Here is a 17580-nt window from a genome sequence, read left to right as displayed (position 1 = left end):
AGTAAGCTGTAGCTCTGAAATAACATCTCTCCTGGCTTCTTGGCATTGGCCTCTTCTCCTGAGTGGCTAGCAATAGGACAAGAGGGAATGGCTTTAAGTTGTTCCAGGGGATGTTCAGGTTGAATACTAGGTGGTAGGTGGATGGTCAGACTAAATGATCTTAGAAATCTTTTCCAACCACAGTAATTCTGTCCCATACCAGTGCAGTGCACGCTGCTACATTTCACTAACTTCGTCAGGGCTCAGGACAAGGTACTTTGGAGGCTGCATTTATCTGACAGCCTGAAGTCAATCCTACATACATGAAACTAATTTTTCTTTCCTTTCCTGTCAGTGCTGACAAAATAAAACTGTGGTAAGTGAAAAATAATTTTTATCAGGTCTGTGAATCACAGGGTATATGGTGAAATACATTCTGCAGTGCAATTGATAAGATGAGAAATAGTAAACTTGCCCATAACAGCTGTAAGCCTGGTGTCACTGCAGCTTCCAAGAAGTTCTCAACATTCAGGAGCATAGATAAAGCTGAACGCCTGCTACCTTAATAATTTAACACTCAGGTGCCCTCAATAAATCTGAGGTAATTCAATTTTATACACTGTGCTGTTTGCTATTAATTCAGGAGTGGTAAAATAGAGCATGTAGCATATGTGCTACAGTTGGAAAGATTAGTGCAGTGGAAAGGTGATACAGGAGTGAAATGGCAAAGGGACAAACAGGGAAAGAATGCTCACTAATCTCCAATGATCGAGGCTCGAGGGGAAAAACTCCACAAGGGAGGGATTTCCAAGCAGAGATCCTTCCCCAGTGGCAGTCAGCCCCTAAGTGAGGTCTGAGAAAGATGCAGCCAGGCTCCATGCTTTCCAGTCACATAGCTGAATTGCCTTCAGTTGTTCAGGCTGTGACTCAACAGTTCCCAAACAATACGCTTCAAGGCTCATTGGTATCTCCAGATTTACTGTCTTAGTCCTCTCCTTGCATGAAGGCAACAGAAGGAATTGTAATAAGCTGCTCCCAAATGGTTCATGCTTTCTGGGAGATGTTCCCAGATTAACCTGATGCTCAGGACCTCTATGACTTCAGGTGACTCCTTTACAGTTATCTCAGGGAGTTATCAGAACAACGATTTGGAAATTTGCTGTTCATTTAGGTAGTGTCAAGAGTTCAATACCAGCTAGAAGCTCAGGGTAGTCAAAACCTCCTATTTATCAAATCACCATGCTTGCAAGCTTTAAAGGGGACTGGTACCAGTAAATTTTGTGCTATACTCCCTTCAAAAAATGAAGCTAACAATTAAGAAGTAGGGAAATTACGTTTCCAGTTCATTCCAGATGGAGGTAACAAACAACATGTGAGCTTCAGCAAACTGATGAGGGCTGGCTGCAGCACAGTAACATAGGAAAGGGGAAAGTGATGGGAGGGGGATCATTAAGAAGCGTTTTGTGGGGTGGGCATTACAGCAAAGAAAGCTATTTTTACCTGCTCTCTGCTCTTATTAAATACCTTTATCTTGGCTCAGACTGACCGTTAATTGGGTGAATTTCCTGCCAGGTAGTTCACCTGGAAAAATCTTGAAAATGATCCAAAGCAGACTAAAGCTAATTGCACAAGGATGTGCAAGCTAGTGGTCTCCTCATAGGCTGCATATCAGACTTGCTATTCTAGAGGGAAAAAATGTTAGAATAAAATGTTCAAATGATTATTGATCTGCTAGGAATCTCCACAAAAGTGGTCAAATTCAAAATACTGTTACAAAATTTTGATTTCTACGGGTAACAATACATTATTGGTACTTTTGCAAAAAGCTGTGCCTGTTAACATAAGCATCACTCAGAAAATTACCAGTCAATGTTGGGAGAGAGGAAAACGTAAGACAGATCATTAAATCCAGTATCTGCTATATAGATGCTGCCCAGGCCTGTCCCTACCATGCTCCTGACAAAGTCTGCATGAATAAGGCTGTTAAAAAACAAATTCCCTTTATACAGGTGCAATCTGTGTCCAAATTATGGAAGTGCTTTTAGTTGGTTTAAAAAACAAAACAAAACAAAAACCTCCTGGCTTAATCTGTTTCTTTCTGCTCTGCGATGCAAAATGAGTGGCTTTCTTGTCTCTTGATTGTTGTCTTTCTTCTTTTTCCATGATGGTGTGACCACAAGAGTGAGGGCATCTGTTTCAAATGTCATAGGAGGTCACTGTGGAGATAAGACATGTATTTATGTGCTGCAGTTGGTGGTTTTGCTTGAATTTGTAACTGTGCAATGTGTGTGTATGGCAACTGTTGAGTCACGGCCTGAACCACTGATTGATCACCCGGGGAAAGGACAGGGTCAGTCCTGGGGGCACAGGTGAAGGCAATTCAATTCTGTGTGACTGCAAGGGGTGGAGCCCGGCTGCAGCTCTCTTAGACCCCATGTAAGGGCTGACTGACACTAGGGAAGGATCTCTTTCTGAGCATCTTTCCCTGTCAAATTTTTCCTGTGAAATCAGATCTTTGGAGACAGGTGAGTGCTTTGCCTTTGTAATGCCTTTCTATTTGTGCTAGTCCCTTTGTTATTGTATCTATTGTATTGACATTCCACTCTGCTGATCTTTCTGATTGTTGCGGTGTTGAAGGACAACTGCAATGGCTGTACCACGTTGTATAAATAACTGGCAGAAAAAGCCTGGTTTGTGACTTTTCCTCTTGTGCATACAAGCAACTGGGTAGCCTGCTGTATGCATGCCACATAAAGTGCCCTTGGGTCTTGAGGCTGGGGACAGAGGTGGGTGGCTGAATCCAGTGCTGTGACTGCTGTATGTCCTGAAGGACAACGTGATGTACCAGGTGTACTATGGATCTTCAGTACAGGTTTACTCGGGACAGTTCCTGGCACTTCACCCATCCTTTATCCACAGCGTGGGTAGTGTGTTGGGAAGCACGGTCTGTTGTTGAACCACAAGGTGCTCATTATGAGTGTTTACTTGTATAACTGTAATGCTTAAAGCATAGGGTTGACTGCTAAAGAATGAGTCATAAATCAATATTTGTACTTGCAGAAACAGGAGGGAAATATGTTGGAAATTGGAAGAAGCTTACAAAAGACTCACAGTAGTCACTGCTGGAAAACATCTCAGCAAAACAGATGGAACCTGAAATCAATCAGACAAATTGGATCAGGTTGTGAATACAAATGTTGAAATTCCACAAGTGGTACAGATTTTTTTTCCTTGCAGGTGATGGAACTGGCTTTTCAGTACAGTACAGACCATAAGCTTTCTTGTGTGGATCAGACAGCCCTACCCAGAAAAGAAAAAATGCCACAATTGCAAGTGGGGAGGGTCAGATGGGGAGGAGGAAGTAAGAGGGGAGAGCTGAGCACCAAGGTGATGATACCCAAGGGAGGGACAGAAATGCACTGGCTGCATGCTCAGGATGGGATGTCCAGATGCACTGCTGGCCTCACTGGAAACAGCAGCAAAGCTTTCGGTTGCTTCCCTAGGGTCAAGCTTTCTCACCATTTGTCTGTGCTATATCCCAAAATGCCAAGGAATATGAACACTCATAGGTCTGTGCAGTGCTGAAGAACTGTCTTTTAAGCTATTTTATTTAGTTCACGAACACATGAGATTTAAAAAGTTGAGCATGGTTGCTGTGGTGAACTAACACAGTAACTCTTGCTTTGCAGATGTCTGAAGGACAAGCCAACCAAACTTCTTTGCAAGATTGTTTGCTCTTGCAACTCTCTGTGGAAGGTTGTATGCTTCAGTGCTTTGTACTGCTCAGAAACTTTCTGCTTTTCTGCCAGTGAGCCCTCTGTTCAGGGGCAATTTACATCTAGCTTCATTGTGCTGTTTATTATCTTCATGTATTCATAACCACAGCCCCAGCAGGCATTTGTTTTTCAGCCTATAAAGCCTAGCAAAAGTAATCTTGTGTGCGTGTGGTTCTAAAGAAGTGCCTTGTTTATTCTGGTGACAATAAAACACAAACCAAAGCTACAGATCTGGAGAAAATGTTGCTCTGGTCTCACATTATGAACAGTGCAGGAGCTAAGATGAAAACGTACAAATGCAGCTGCTGTTTGCCCTGACTGCAGGCAGCAATCAGCTCTTGGTATTCCTGCTCACCTGGTGGGACAACCTCCTCTGAGTTCCATCTTCTTCCTTGTATTACGACTTAGGCCCTGTGCCTTCCTTCTGGGCAAAGTAGCATGAAATCAGTTTGCTTTCAAAGCAGATGTGCTGCTTTTACACTCCCCATAGCAAGACTGTGAGCCTGACTTCATTGTTATCTGCTCAGCCACAAAAAACAGCTCTGCTCAACCCAAGACTGAGCAACACAACTGCTTTTTCCCCACAGGCCTTTGGGGAGATTCTTGCAAGCTCCAATAGGTAAGACATTAAGCAGTGCTGGCTCCAGGCCTAGGAGAGGCTGTCAGGCAATTTTCTTTGTGTCAGCATTGCTTACTATACTGAAGCAAGGAGTAGCGTGCCACTCTCCTTCCCTGCAAGCTGCGATTAGCAGGGACACAAAGCAGCTCTGACCGGCTGGCACTGAGAGTCTCCTTGACCCAGGAGCACACCAACAGACTGGCACAGCTCCTGCCAGCTGTTGCCCCAGCAGTGCCTGGCCCTGCCTCCGGGTACTGCAGGAGCAGGCCTCAAGAGGACAACGCGGCAGCTGAGTCCCTTGCCGTCTCACCCTTGCCCAGACAGCTCCAGGTATGTCACACTGCTTGAATATGACCATGCGTGAGCTGCTCCACCACAGAGACAAGACGGCATAGAATTCCTGACTTGGTAAAACCAGGCACTCTCACTGAGTGCATTTCATCACTAATATACTGAAGGTATCATTAGTCCTGGAGTAAACCGCCCAGGCTTACCTGAAAATTGCAGGAAGTGATTTTTGTGATGACTTTTGGCAGTTGAGGCAAAAGGTAAACACAACCAAGCTACAAGCACTGTAGATTCAGCTCTTACTCATTCAGTGTTTAGTATTTGCTCAGTAAGCAGTTCCAGTGAAAGTCTAGATAACCCCACTCTCTAGACCTTGCCAAAGTATCCCCCAGATACTATTTCCAAAATGTTACGCTAAAGTCTATCATTGCTAAAAGAAATTGTTTCCAACATAGAAGAAATTGGTTTACTGACAGACTAAATATTTTAAAGAGGATTACTACACATGTAACTATTCTATGAATATTTTCCTGTGTACTACTTTCATGCTTTTAAATACTTTTTACATATCTGTACATCTGAGTTACCACATCCCACTAGATTTTACTGGAAGATGGATTTCTTATCAAGTGATGAACTGCACTTTTGGGACCTTAGCAGTGGCTGTTCTCTCACTTGCCCTGTGTTTAATTGTCCCCTTCTACCTACAGATGTCTTTGGAATGCTGGCAGCCACCATGCTGGTCAGTGAACAGGGGCTCTGCACTGCTGCTGCCAGGAGTAAGGGCTGCCTTCTGGGACAGCAGTGGTGTCCTGCTGGTGCCTGTGACATCCTCTTCCTGAAGTAATTTTAAGTCACTCCCTATGTAGTGATGCCCAGTTATTTGTTTCTTCCACTAGAAGATTTCCAGAAGTTGCTATGTCAGCACTCACACAGCCTGTGAATATGCCAACAAAACTTTTCTAGCACTTGTGTTCACGTAAAGTGTTACTGTTAACACACTTTGCTTTTCAAAGTTTGTTATATTCCTCTGAAAATTATTCTCTTAAGAATTCTATCTTCTAAAAAGGGCACAGAGATGTTTAACTACCTGGGTGCATATTTTATGGTACACAGAACCATGAACATATATTAAAAACTTGGCTGACCAAATATCCTCATGTCTGAAATTGGATTTGCTCATCTTGTGTCATGCTAGAGACCAAGATCCAGTTAGCAAATTTGTATTACTGAAGTAATGATAAACATTTAAGGGAAAGTAATCGCCAGGAGCAATTTGCTGTAAAGTTACACTGCTGAAGGACAGAGTAATTCTGATTTGACAGAAGCGCTTTGCAAAGAAATACATGCGAACTGAGATCTCAATCACTGACCTTTGGAAAGGGTCACTGGGAAGCTCTTCTCAACAGAAACTGACGTCAGCATGTAGTGTTTCTAACTTACTCCACTTATTCACACAAAGCTGTGAGGTGATTCCCAGCAGCCAGCACAGGTATGCAGTGAGCTGGCAGTCTCAAAGCCTGCTGGGAAGCAACCATGTGGTGCTGCCCACAGTTCTATGTGTCACTGTCCAGCACCATAGAGAGGAAACAGAAATGCTTATAGCCTTTGGCTAGCAGAACAAAGGTGTTTGTGTGGGCTTTTGCTTTATTTTTATAACAGGCCAAACATCTTGCTATCGTGACCCAAGAATGGGTCTGTCATTACCAGCATATGTGGGGAAGCAATATTATCTAATCAGGCTCTGTACATCAATGTGTTGAAATTAAGATATATCGGAGTTGCATCTAATCATCTCCCTTTAGCAGCTATTAAAACCAGCATATGTTATAGCAACAGTACAGGTGTTCTCTCTGAATGATTTTATGATGCTGTCAATGCATGTCGAAGGAACAACTCAAAACAAGTAACTGAAATGCAAAATCCAGTTCATTCAAAAAAAATGTACATGAACAGAAGTAAACAATGGTGAAGTTGTGAGAATAAAAAACAAAACACACCCTTTTTTAATTCCCTTTTAAATTAAATGTACTTAAAAAACAGGCTAAGTTTCTCTGTTGCTCCAAAAACAGTTAAGAACTCAAAATACTCCTCATAGCACTGACATGGTTTTGATGGATTAATCAGTATTAGAGGCACATACAATGATAGGGCAGCATAAATATTAGGCAGAGTTCTTAAATACAACTTTTGAGCTGCTGTTTAGGCAAGGTAATATTTCCTTCGTACTGTTAAGAGGTAATTATAAAAAGAAACCTCCATCATAATGCAGTTATTTTCTGGTATTGAACAAGAGTGAATAAATGGGACTTGAGAGGTAACTGTGCACCAAGGGCCTTTATGCAAGTTGTTATTCTGGAACCCAAATACTGTGCTTTGTTATCACTTTTTATGAAGTCCCTCTGTCAGCACCGCACACGATAGCCAGTGGCAGTGCTGGCTGCCAGCAGAAAAACCAACCACTGGGACATGTCTGAACAGTGCTGCCCTGAAACTTGTCATGTCTGTCAGCAAACAACGGGTATACCTCTCAGGCCATACAAATCTAATCTTATTCGGGTTCCTGCTGTTTACAGAAGCAGCTTCCTCTAGCATATTTTGAGACTGCTGTTGTTCAGTATTTATCTACCTTCTAGAGATAGATTTCAATCATTAATACAGTAGAAGAACATTACATTTTCATTAAACTTTTTTTCCTTGAAATAGAAGTCTGACTAACAGTTGTCACCCACACAGCAGAACCTGGGTCCCAGACGCACTGCGGCCCAGGATTCACCTGACATACAGTACCCATGTACAAACTCCCTCTCTTTAAACCTCTGTTTGCTGCTTCACTGAATATCTCCCTCCCCCATATCCGTAACAGCAGTCTGCAATTGCTTCACCACAGAAATGGGACAGATTTGGCATTCCCTCTTTTCAGTTGACTACAGCTTGCACTAGCAGGGAGCTCGGATTCTGCCTGGCTAAGTGACAGCAGCACAGCAGCTCCAATCAAGGACTGCTGCCACATGAATACCGGTGCCCCCGGCCCCATTTTAATTAAAGAAATTCAGCAATGAGGTACTGCAGCAGTTGGCCGACCCAACAGCGATACATACAGATTAAAGCAGCAAGTTTAGTAATAGTAAACTACATCCGAGTGAAATTTTTCAAGGAGAGCAACCAGCCACAGGCTGTAACTCCCCACTGAAGCACCACCCGCAATCATTTTACGGCCCGTAGGGATGAAGCCCTCCCGCCTGCGGATCAGCACGTTGCCGGCAGGCTCCATCGCTCGCGGTCAGTCCCAGCAGCTGACGCGCTCTTGTTCGGGGATGAGGCTCCAGTTGGGTGAGGGCCTGTCGCTCGCCAGCCAGTCAAAGTCATCCACCAGGTTCCAGTTGTTTCTGTTTCTATCCAGCCCGGACGACTCGAAGTCCGCCTCGATGCCCGGGTAGCTCCACGCATAGGGCGCGAAGGACACCTCGCTGCAGTCCTCGATGACGGCCCTGCTGGTCACCTGCACGTAGAAGCGGCTGCCGCGGGTGCGATGCGTGCGGAGCTGCTGGCAGGCCACCACCAGCTGGCATTCGCTGCAGCCATCCACCAGCACGGAGGTGGAGACGGGCCCGCACAGCACGGTGCAGCCGCGACACTCGCGCATCCGCAGCGTGTTGGGGTTGCCGCGAAGCCGCACCCGGCAGCCGCGCAGCTCCTCCAGCACCACGTCGCGCTGCAGCAGCTCCTCCGGGCCCAGCTCTAGCTCCCGATCCTCGGCGCGGCTGAAGCCGCACAGCGGAGGCCCGCCCGGCTCCCCCTCGGCGCTGCCCGGGGCCGGCGGCTCGGCCGACTCCTCGGGTTCGGCGGGGCGCGGCTCGGCGCCCGGGGCCGCCTCTTTCTTCAGGCTGCGGAAGGCGAACTTCTTCTTGGGCTGCAGCTGTTGCCGCCGGGCCGCTAGGTCGGCCTGCAGCCGGGACACGGCTTCCTGGCCCTGCCGTACCTCGTAGGGAGCCAGGAAGCGCACGCTCTCGGTCAACAGCTTCTGCAGCCCCTGCAGCCGCGCCGCCGCCTCCTCGGGCCGCCCTGCCGCCAGCAGAGCCTCCACCGCCTCCCGCTCCCGGCCGAAGGCGGCGGCGAAGAACTCGCTGCCCTCCTCCCGCACCGCCTGCGCCTCCTTCAGCTCCCGCTGCCGCGCCACGCCGCGCTGCCGCTCCGCCTCCCGCCGCTGCAGCCGCTCGGGCAGCACCGCGGCCGCGGCGCCGCCGGCCTCGGGCCCCAGGGCGGCCACGAAGGCAGCCGGCGCCCTCCGCTCCTCGCCCGCCGACTCCATCTTGCGCTCCGTCCCGCCCGCGGCGCGGCGGCCGGCGGGAGGGGCGGGGCCTGCGCGGGTTTAAAGGGGCGGCGCCGCGCGGCGGGATGGGGTGAGTGCCGGCGCCAGGCGCCGCGGGGTGCGGCCTCGGCTTCCCAAACGGGCGGCGGGTGCCGCCGCCCGCTCTTCTCCAGCCGCCGTGAGCGCAGCAGTGCCCGCTCCTCCCCTCTGCCGGCCGCGCTCTCGGCCCCTCGGGCCGCTCGAAGCCTTTCCCGCAGGCGGTCGGAGCCGCGGGGGAGGGGCGGGAGGAGGGAGGACCGCTTTGGGCCGGAGCGCCTTCCGGAGGGACCCGGGCTCGGGGCGCGGGCCTGTGTGGCGCTTCGTGCCATGGCTTCGGGATGCCGCGGTTGCGCTGCTTTGTACGCTTCCCCGTGGCCTTCCTTCCTGCAGCGGACTGGCCGCGGATGCGCTGGCGGCACGGCGGATGCGCTGCAGAGCGGCTGCCGCGCTCCGGCCGTGGTGTGCGCGCTGCGCTTTGTTCCAGGAGGGCGCTCGGGTGTGAGGGACTGCGAGAGCGGTGCCCGTGGGTCGCTGTGTCCTTGCGGTGCAGCTGTGCGAGAGGTACGCAGACACCTCTACGGGGATGTGGCAGTGGCCAGGAGGGCCGTGTGCGCGTGTGTGAATTCTGAGAGAGCTGCCTTAGGTAGATGTGCAGTGAGGACTACTGGCAGCGCATCTGCCTGCGGCGCGCAGCGGTGACCGTGCTGGTTCTGATGTGCTCCTCGAGAGCGGCTCTGTCCCTGCTTCAGGGAAGGGTAATTTCTACAAAGAAAGTGAACACCAAGCACGTGCACGCACATGAATGTAAGTGCAACCCCCCTCCAGGACTATGGCTATCATATGCGTTCCTCTTGCATTCCAAAATTGCCAACAATAAATCAACATGCAACCTGAACTATCCGTTCATACTAAAGCATAACAAACCCAGAGTAGATATTCCAACTGTGCTGTTAGAACTTACACTAAAATACAGAATGTTCTTTTTTTTTTTTCTTTCTTTTTTTTCTTTTTTTTTTTCTTCTTGCTGCAATGAGAAATCAAGGGATGCCAATCTAGGGCCCTGGAGCATGTCCAGAGAAGGGCAACAAAGCTGTGAAGGATCTGGAACAGAAGTTTTATGGAGAGTGGATGCAGGAATTAGGTGCATTCAGTCTGGAGAAGTGGAGGCTCAGCGCGGATCTTATTGCTCTCTACAACTGCCTGAAAGCAGGCGGTGGGAAGGTGGGAGTCGACCTTTTCTCTCAGATAACTAATAGGCTGAGAGGAAATGGTCTCAAGTCGCTTCAGGGAAGGTTCACTTTGGGCTTTAGGAAGCATTTCTTCTCAGAAATAGCAGTGAGGCCCTAGAACAGACTGCCTAGGGAGGCGGTGAAGTCACTGTCCCTGGAGTGCTCAAGAAAGGTGGAGATATGGCACTGAGAGATGTGGTCAGTAGGCATGGTGGGGGTGGGCTGGTGGATGGACCAGATGATCTTAGTGGTCTTTCCCAACCCTAATGGTTCTATGATTGTCTTGTAGCAGCTGCACTTTGGAGCAGGTTGGTGGAGCCTGCAAGGTGTTTTGTATTGCTCTGTTGGAATGGATGCATAATGAACCAGAGATGGTGTATTCCATTGGAATGTGGGTGGGTAACATCGTGTTTAATGCATTATAGCACCTGACTGTCTCAGTGCTGCAAAAATAATGCATCCAGAATTTTGCTTCTGAAGAATAAGGTTTTAAATCTTAAAAATAAAAAGCTCCTATGTTGTAGAAAAGGAGAATGCTCAGTCGTGAAAACGAGAAGGAAATCTTGTAGCATTCTCACGTGATTTGTTTCTACCAGTGTATTTAGATAATACAGTGATAAAGTCTTCAGCGTTTTTGCTAATAGTCAGATCTACTCCTGCAGTACCTGCAGTCATGTCAATGTGCAATTGATTCACTGTAAGAAGGAAATAATCCATCTTCCTGTCTTGTTTTGTAAGAAAGGTGTGTAAGTTTCATAACAGGCCTTCTTGCTCCCACCAGTGTAGGTAATACCAGTAGGAGCAGTGATGTAATTTCGTATCCCATATGCGAAGCTACTCACAGGAATGTGGCACTCTGTTTTTTTCAGTATGTGCAAACACTACTGTTATTCTTAAACAGATGCGACCAGATGGATAACCTGCAGTGCTTTATGTTTGAAAAGATTACAAGCAAATGCTAATACAGGCCCTCCAAAAAAAAAAAAAAAGAAAAGAAAAGGAAAAGTCTATATGCTGTGCTACAGTGATTATTTTTTATTATATTCAAGTACTCAGAAAGTTAGGTATGCTAAACTGATTATTTTTTGCTCAAGGTGATTGAAGTTTTAAATTAACAAGGCTCAAATACACTTGTGAATAGGAGCTTCTGGGAGAGACTGTCTTTTCACATTGCTAACACACACAAATAGTTTTTGGGTTACAAGTACAATAACCACAGATACAAAGAGGTGGAGTTTACGGCCATAATGAAAAATTAAAAAGGGAGTAATAAAATTATTCCAACCATCTTATCTTGATACTCCAAAATTACTTTCCACATTTACAATTTGAGGTTTTGGTATAATTGATATTGGTATGTATATATATGTATTTGTGGTAATGCAAAGACTGATAATTTTCTTCCTGACTTTACTGGAAGTAATGATGTTTCAAGGCTGTTTAATGTGCTTCAACATAATCCACAGAAAACAGAGGACTTAAAATTTCCCATGCTGTAACCACCTGAATAAAGTACCTGCCTTATAGCTGCTTGTTGGTAAGCTGCATCAAGCAGTTTAGCTGCTAGAGACTTTTGGATAAAAGTTAGGTACGCAGTTCTGCCTACATTATAATCCATTCTTTTAATTTTTTTCTTGACATTCTTTAGTTTCTCTTTGCTTTGAAAGTAGATAATACTCAGTTCAGTAATGTCTTTTCCTGTTGCTTGCACTATATACTGTTATTTGTCTTAGGTGAAGTTGCAGATTGCACGTGCTTACATGGATGTAGTGCTGTGGATCTCCAAAAAATGATCTATAGAACTCATGCTTCTCAGCTTAAATCTGTATCACATGGTTATTGTCCTCTGAAGCTACCTGCCTGGAAAAATATTGTACTGATTGAAACTAATTCATACTGATTTATACTGACTCAACAGAATTAACTCATGGTTTCCTTGAAATGAGGCATACTGCATAGGTAGAGTGAAGATTCAAGATCCTGTCTCATTTGAGCATTATTTTAATAAGAGAGGTAAACAAACACAAGAGCAACAGGAGCAACTGAGTGTCTGTTAAGAATACATGCAAGGGATTCTTAATCTTGAGGTTCCTGAGCTCGTGAAAGTTAACAACTTCATAGCTGTGGTCTTGAGATGTAGGTTTGCACCTTCTCAGAGGAAGGAAGCAAACACAGCAATTCCTTATCATCATTACATACCTCCAACACGGACACTTTTATTTCAAAGGGTTTAATGCATGTACACTGCACCATAAAACACAGAAAGTGCTGCTTCATCTGTTAGCTATGTTTTTAAGAAAGGCAGCCTCTGTCTCTTGCAAGGAGTTCTTATCTGATAGATGCAATCTGTGAATGCCTGTTAGATTGAGCTTCTCCAGAAGAGATTAGCAGGTGAGTGTAATTACTTCTGGCTGCAAAGTAGGTGCTTCGGTGACTTGCTCAACCATAGTATGCTACTGCCAATTTTAGTAAGATCTTTTCTAACTCTTCTGGCACTGTCATCAGACATTAAAGAAAGATGTAAGCTATATTATGATTCATTTAAGATACTGTTGACTGTACATTTTTCATGGTGGGTTGGGGCTTCAGTAAAAGGGGCTGTCAAGCTTCTGTAGTTTTTGTGTTCTCCTGAAAAAATTTACAAAGTCCTTTATCGTGGCTGGTACACTGATTGCTTTTAAAAAAGCTTTTATTTGGACTAAAATGATATTCTTTAAATATTTGGCCATATGGAAAAGCACGACAATGTAAAATATGTGTATTTTTTAAATCGCTAATTAGAGAGTTAGAACAACAACTATAAAACTTGGTGCATCTTAATTGCAGTGAGTAATGCGAAAGCTTTGAAATATAATCCTTGGGAACACGTAAGATACTAATTATATTCTGACTAGTCAAGGTGCACTTGTTTTGAAACAAGTCTGAGCTGGTCGCTTCAGAGAACCTGGCGTTCCCAGTGCCAGAGGTGGAGAAACAAATTCATTTCTACAGAAATGAGTTATCCTCCTACAGCCAAGATGGACTTCAAAGTGTAACACATTATGACAAGAGACACTGAAAGATTAATAAAGCAAGGCCCAAGTACACTTAACGCAGAAGCTCAAGAAGTGTACTTAGGTTTAGTCTAAGCCTAGTGTCTGATTGGTATTTAGGACCCCAACTTGCTAACTGACCTAAGTTAAATTCTAAAGACCCAAGTATGTAAATCACAGATGCTGTCTCATTTTGTCCAGAAGAATCAGAATGATACAAAGATACTGTGAGATACAGTACTGAAGGCTTAGCTGAAATTCAAAGACATTACATCCACTTGCTTCCCTGGTCAACAAAGTGGGTAAGTTTGAAACTAAAGGAGATTAATTTCATTAAATAGGCCCCTCCCTTGTGTACTTGTGTTGACCATGACTGCATTGTCTTTCAGACGTTTTTTAGTAATTCCTGGAATAACCTTTTCCATGATTGTGCCGGGCACTGAAGTGAGACTGATAGGCCTGTAATTACCAAGATCTTCTTTCTTGCTCTTGAAAACTGGGACAATGTTTGCCAGCTTCCGGTCAACTTGGGCCTCCCCAGATTCCCAAAACCACTAAAAAGTAATTGAGAAAGGTCCTGCAATGACACCAGCCAGTTCTTAGAGTACTATGGGATGAATCCCTTTGCTCCCCATATATACACACAGCCAGAGTAGCAAATCCTGCACAAGTTCAGGGCTGGCTGGGAGTTTATCATTACTGCAGTCTCAGTCTTCCAGCTGAGGGCTCTGGGGGTTCCAGATCAGTGCTGAAGACATGCAAACGTGGCATTAAATGTCTCTGCTTTTTCTGTGCTCCTGTTTGTGAGGTGTCCATCCTCATCAAGTAACAGAGCACTATTATCTCTGAACTTCCTTTTTTCTTAATGTAGTTGAAAATGTCCTTTTTGTCATTCCTCACAGTACTGGCCACCTTCAACTCTTAACTGAGCTTTGGCCACACAAATTTTCTCCCTGCAATGATGAACAGCATCTCTGTAGTTCTCCCACATTGCCTGAACTCATTTCCAGGGCCATGCATTTTCTTTTTCTGTCCAAGCTCCAGATGATCTTTGCTCAGCCAAGTCAACCTTCTGCCCCACTTGCATATCTTCCAACATTTTGAAATTACCTATTTCTGTGCTCTTAGCAGGTTGTGCTTAAAAGCTGATCAGCACTGATAGACAACAGTGCCTTAAAAAGCAGGAGACTTTGCCAACTAGTTGCCTGAGCAGCCTTAAATCTGTCCAGGGTTTAAGCTTTTGGTGGCAGTTTTCCTTCTGTCACCAAATAATTTAAACTTCATGGTTACTATGACCAAAATAGCCACCAGTCGCCAATTCTCTTACCAGACTCTGTGCTTACAAGCAATAAATCTAGGAGGGCAGCTTTCCTAGTCATTACCCTTAGGAGCTGTGCCATGTCCCTTTAGATTTTGTAAATGTTAAGGTATTTTAGAAAACTATGTTCGGTTACTGGTGTAGCCAGCTCAGGGAACCACCGAGATTCAACAGCACACCAAAGTTAGGAATTGTGAATCTCAGTTGAAAATCTACTTCATTCCTCTTTCTGAATATTGTCCATTGAATGAACTTGAAATCATTTTACCCACTTTTCTGTGATCCCTGTAGTTTTGTATTTTAGGCCTTTTTTTTTTTTTGCCTATGTTCCTTCTATTAACATCTATTAATTAACATATTTATTTATTCTTAAATCACCTACAATACTTCAGTTCTATTAGCAATGGCCCTTTTGCTAGCTTCTTTGCCTTACTGCTATTTTTAATTGGTACTACTTTTTTTAATCTTGTGTCAGCTTGTAAGTATACTTTTATGTATTTTTGTATCCATATTCACCTGTCATTTTCCTATTTGTCTATTCAAAACCAACTATGAACAGCTCCAAATTTTCTGCCACTGTTTTGTAGTCTATATTTCTTCTGTAAATTTTGGCATTGTTGAAGAATATTTCTCCAGATACTGTTGTAAAGCTCTATCTCTTCAGAGGTGTTTTTCCTCAATACAATCCAGTGGCTGATTCTCTTAAGGTTATTTTAACTTGGGAGCGAGCGTTATTAATCTTTCAGACTCAATTATCCATTTTACGGTAGTCTAAACTGAAGAATATGAGACTCCATTTAAATAACCTGGAGCATGATAAAGTTATTCTTTATCTGTTCTGGTAGTAATATTCCTGTGTAATTTGTTTAAATGAGTGGTCCCGTCGCCACATTTTTGTTTCTATGGATCAATTTTCATACTATGAATCTGCCTCTCACGAAGGCAAAACTCTCCAGAATCTCATCTGACATCCATCTCAGAACAGCCCTGTTGGCCTTTACACAACCTCTGGTCGCATAAACCTCACCTGCCTTTTCTCTGGTATAGGTGTGAATCTCTTGTTCTCAGTTACGTCCTCTTACTACCCACATCCTAACCGATCACCCCTCGAGATAAGTACTGGTTAGATAGTTCTGCGTTGATAACTGATACTGGTGTGCAGCTTTTGTATGTTACATTATGCAACTGTGACCCTTGTTTTGTAGGTAATGTTTTTTGTAAGGCATAATGTCAGCCTGAAATTCAAAACGTTTAGGAAAATTTTACTGGTGGGTCACCTAAATGTTGGTGGTAACTATTCAAAATTTGGCACTTCATATGGTTACTTAAGAACTGATTTTTATTTTTATTTTTTAATGTTGCATGTTGCATTTCTATTCCAAGTTAAGTTCTGTGTTTCCACTGTATTTGAGTGCCCCACTTTTCAAGTGCTGTGACCTCTACTTCTCTATTGCTTGTACCCTTTAACGATGACCTATTTGTTTCTGTGCCGTCAAGCCCAGAGTTATTTATGCTTATCTAAATTAGTAATTCTTAAAAGCAGTATGTAGTTGAAGTGTTGTGTTTGGTGATGAGCTGACACAACAACCATGTTAAGGGATGGAGGGATAAAGGCGTATGGGAGGAAGGAGTGCCATAAATAGAGCTGGAGTAGTATGGGATCTACAGTCAGGAAAAGGAAGCAAGATTGCACTGTAGTAAATGGCATTCTTTTCCATCCGATATAGCTCAGAGAAGATGCAGTGCGTTGAGGTTACAAAGCAGCTATTCATGCAAGAATCTTAGGATGACTGTGGAATTCATTCATTTAATGCTTAGTCCTTAAATTCTTTCACATGAATCTGCTGCTTCGTGATCTTCGTGATCTTCTTTTGGGGTAATAATGTAGGATTGCACAAGAATAAGAATGCTTGTGAAGATAGCAAGAGAAATGGGCTTTTGACTTTGAAGAAGCCTGAAGGCAGAATGAATGGGAAGTGGTTTGTATTCCTTTATTTTCTTCATCTCTGTATCAGAGCCTACTTTTCTCTTCTACACAATCTGTCATTTCAGGGCTCTGTATCTCAGCTCACTCCAAACGTGATTTGGTGTCTTTGCACACCTATGAGAGCTGCAGTTGTTAAATAGCATGGTCACAGTTTGACAGCTGATGTCAAAATATATCCAAGTATTATGTTGTGTGACGGGTGCACATGATGTTCCTGGTAGCAGTACTTAAGAATTACTACGCCAACGTCTGTCTTCCATAGATTTCTCCTATTCCTTTTTGACACTGGTCTTTTTTCTCATGCGTATTTTCCCTTTCTCCTCCTGAAGCTGCTACATGAAAATGAATGAGAAAATGAATGAATGTGATTGAGGAAACTATGGAGAGACAGCAACTGAATGCGCACTGCACGTAATTTGGAGAATAGGGCTGGTTGGAAGGACAGCTCTGGGCAGGTGACCTTGGGGTACAGGAATTTTGACACATTGGGGTCTTCAGTTCTAATGCAGTAAGGCAGTGAGAAGAGGGGGGAGCTCCTGGGGCAATGAGACTCCGTTCAGAAACATCATGTGATCCTCTTAAAAAAAGCACACGTACCTCATCACAAAAGGCAGTAAGTACTGCTTTACAGATGTGGCTTGGAAAATTCTGTAGGACACCAGCAAGCGAGTACGGTACAGCTGAAGACTGATTTCAAACTCCTTAGTGTTGAAGGTAACATTAATTTTGCTTTAAGGGTGTATACTTCATTGTGACCAATAAAGTCACATCCAATGCTTGTCTTTTATCTGTTTTTTTTAATAACTGTTTCTGAACAGATATAGCAAATACAGAAATACATGCAGATTTGCTTCTGCAGAGAATACAGATGGCTCTCATGGGTTCTGCTTTGGTTTTGTCCGCTCAGTTGCAATGTAAAAGGTTTTCATCCTTATGCTGGCTGACTTGTGTAGATCCCGAGAACTCTTACAGCTTCAAGCTTCTCATTGTGTAGATGTTAG

General features: G+C 44.5%; 2 protein-coding genes and 1 long non-coding RNA gene across 3 annotated transcripts in view; 2 read left to right on the top strand and 1 right to left on the bottom strand.

Moving 5' to 3' along the window:
* Nucleotides 1–2396: 2396 nt before the first annotated feature.
* LOC125689373 (uncharacterized) lies at nucleotides 2397–4684 on the top strand. The gene is made up of 3 exons (XR_007375228.1): nucleotides 2397–2504; nucleotides 3040–3160; nucleotides 3669–4684. It is a non-coding gene; the product is annotated as an uncharacterized LOC125689373 (long non-coding RNA).
* A 1889-nt stretch (nucleotides 4685–6573) lies between these two features.
* Nucleotides 6574–8974, bottom strand: TBCC (tubulin folding cofactor C). The gene has a single exon (XM_048937181.1). The coding sequence runs from the start codon at nucleotides 8972–8974 to the stop codon at nucleotides 7946–7948; it is 1029 nt and encodes a 342-aa protein (XP_048793138.1). The 3' UTR covers nucleotides 6574–7945.
* Nucleotides 8975–9047: 73 nt separating this feature from the next.
* Nucleotides 9048–17580, top strand: part of BICRAL (BICRA like chromatin remodeling complex associated protein) — a 41214-nt gene continuing 32681 nt past the window's right edge. Inside the window, exon 1 of the mRNA XM_048935780.1 lies at nucleotides 9048–9065. The gene's annotated coding sequence lies outside the window, so the exon portion shown is untranslated. The remainder of the gene's footprint in view (nucleotides 9066–17580) is intronic.

The sequence above is a fragment of the Lagopus muta genome, chromosome 2 (assembly GCF_023343835.1).
Source record: "Lagopus muta isolate bLagMut1 chromosome 2, bLagMut1 primary, whole genome shotgun sequence".
NCBI classification, from domain to species: Eukaryota; Metazoa; Chordata; class Aves; order Galliformes; family Phasianidae; genus Lagopus; species Lagopus muta.
Note: the sequence above shows the minus strand (reverse complement) of the source record. Positions and strands in the feature narration are given on the sequence as shown.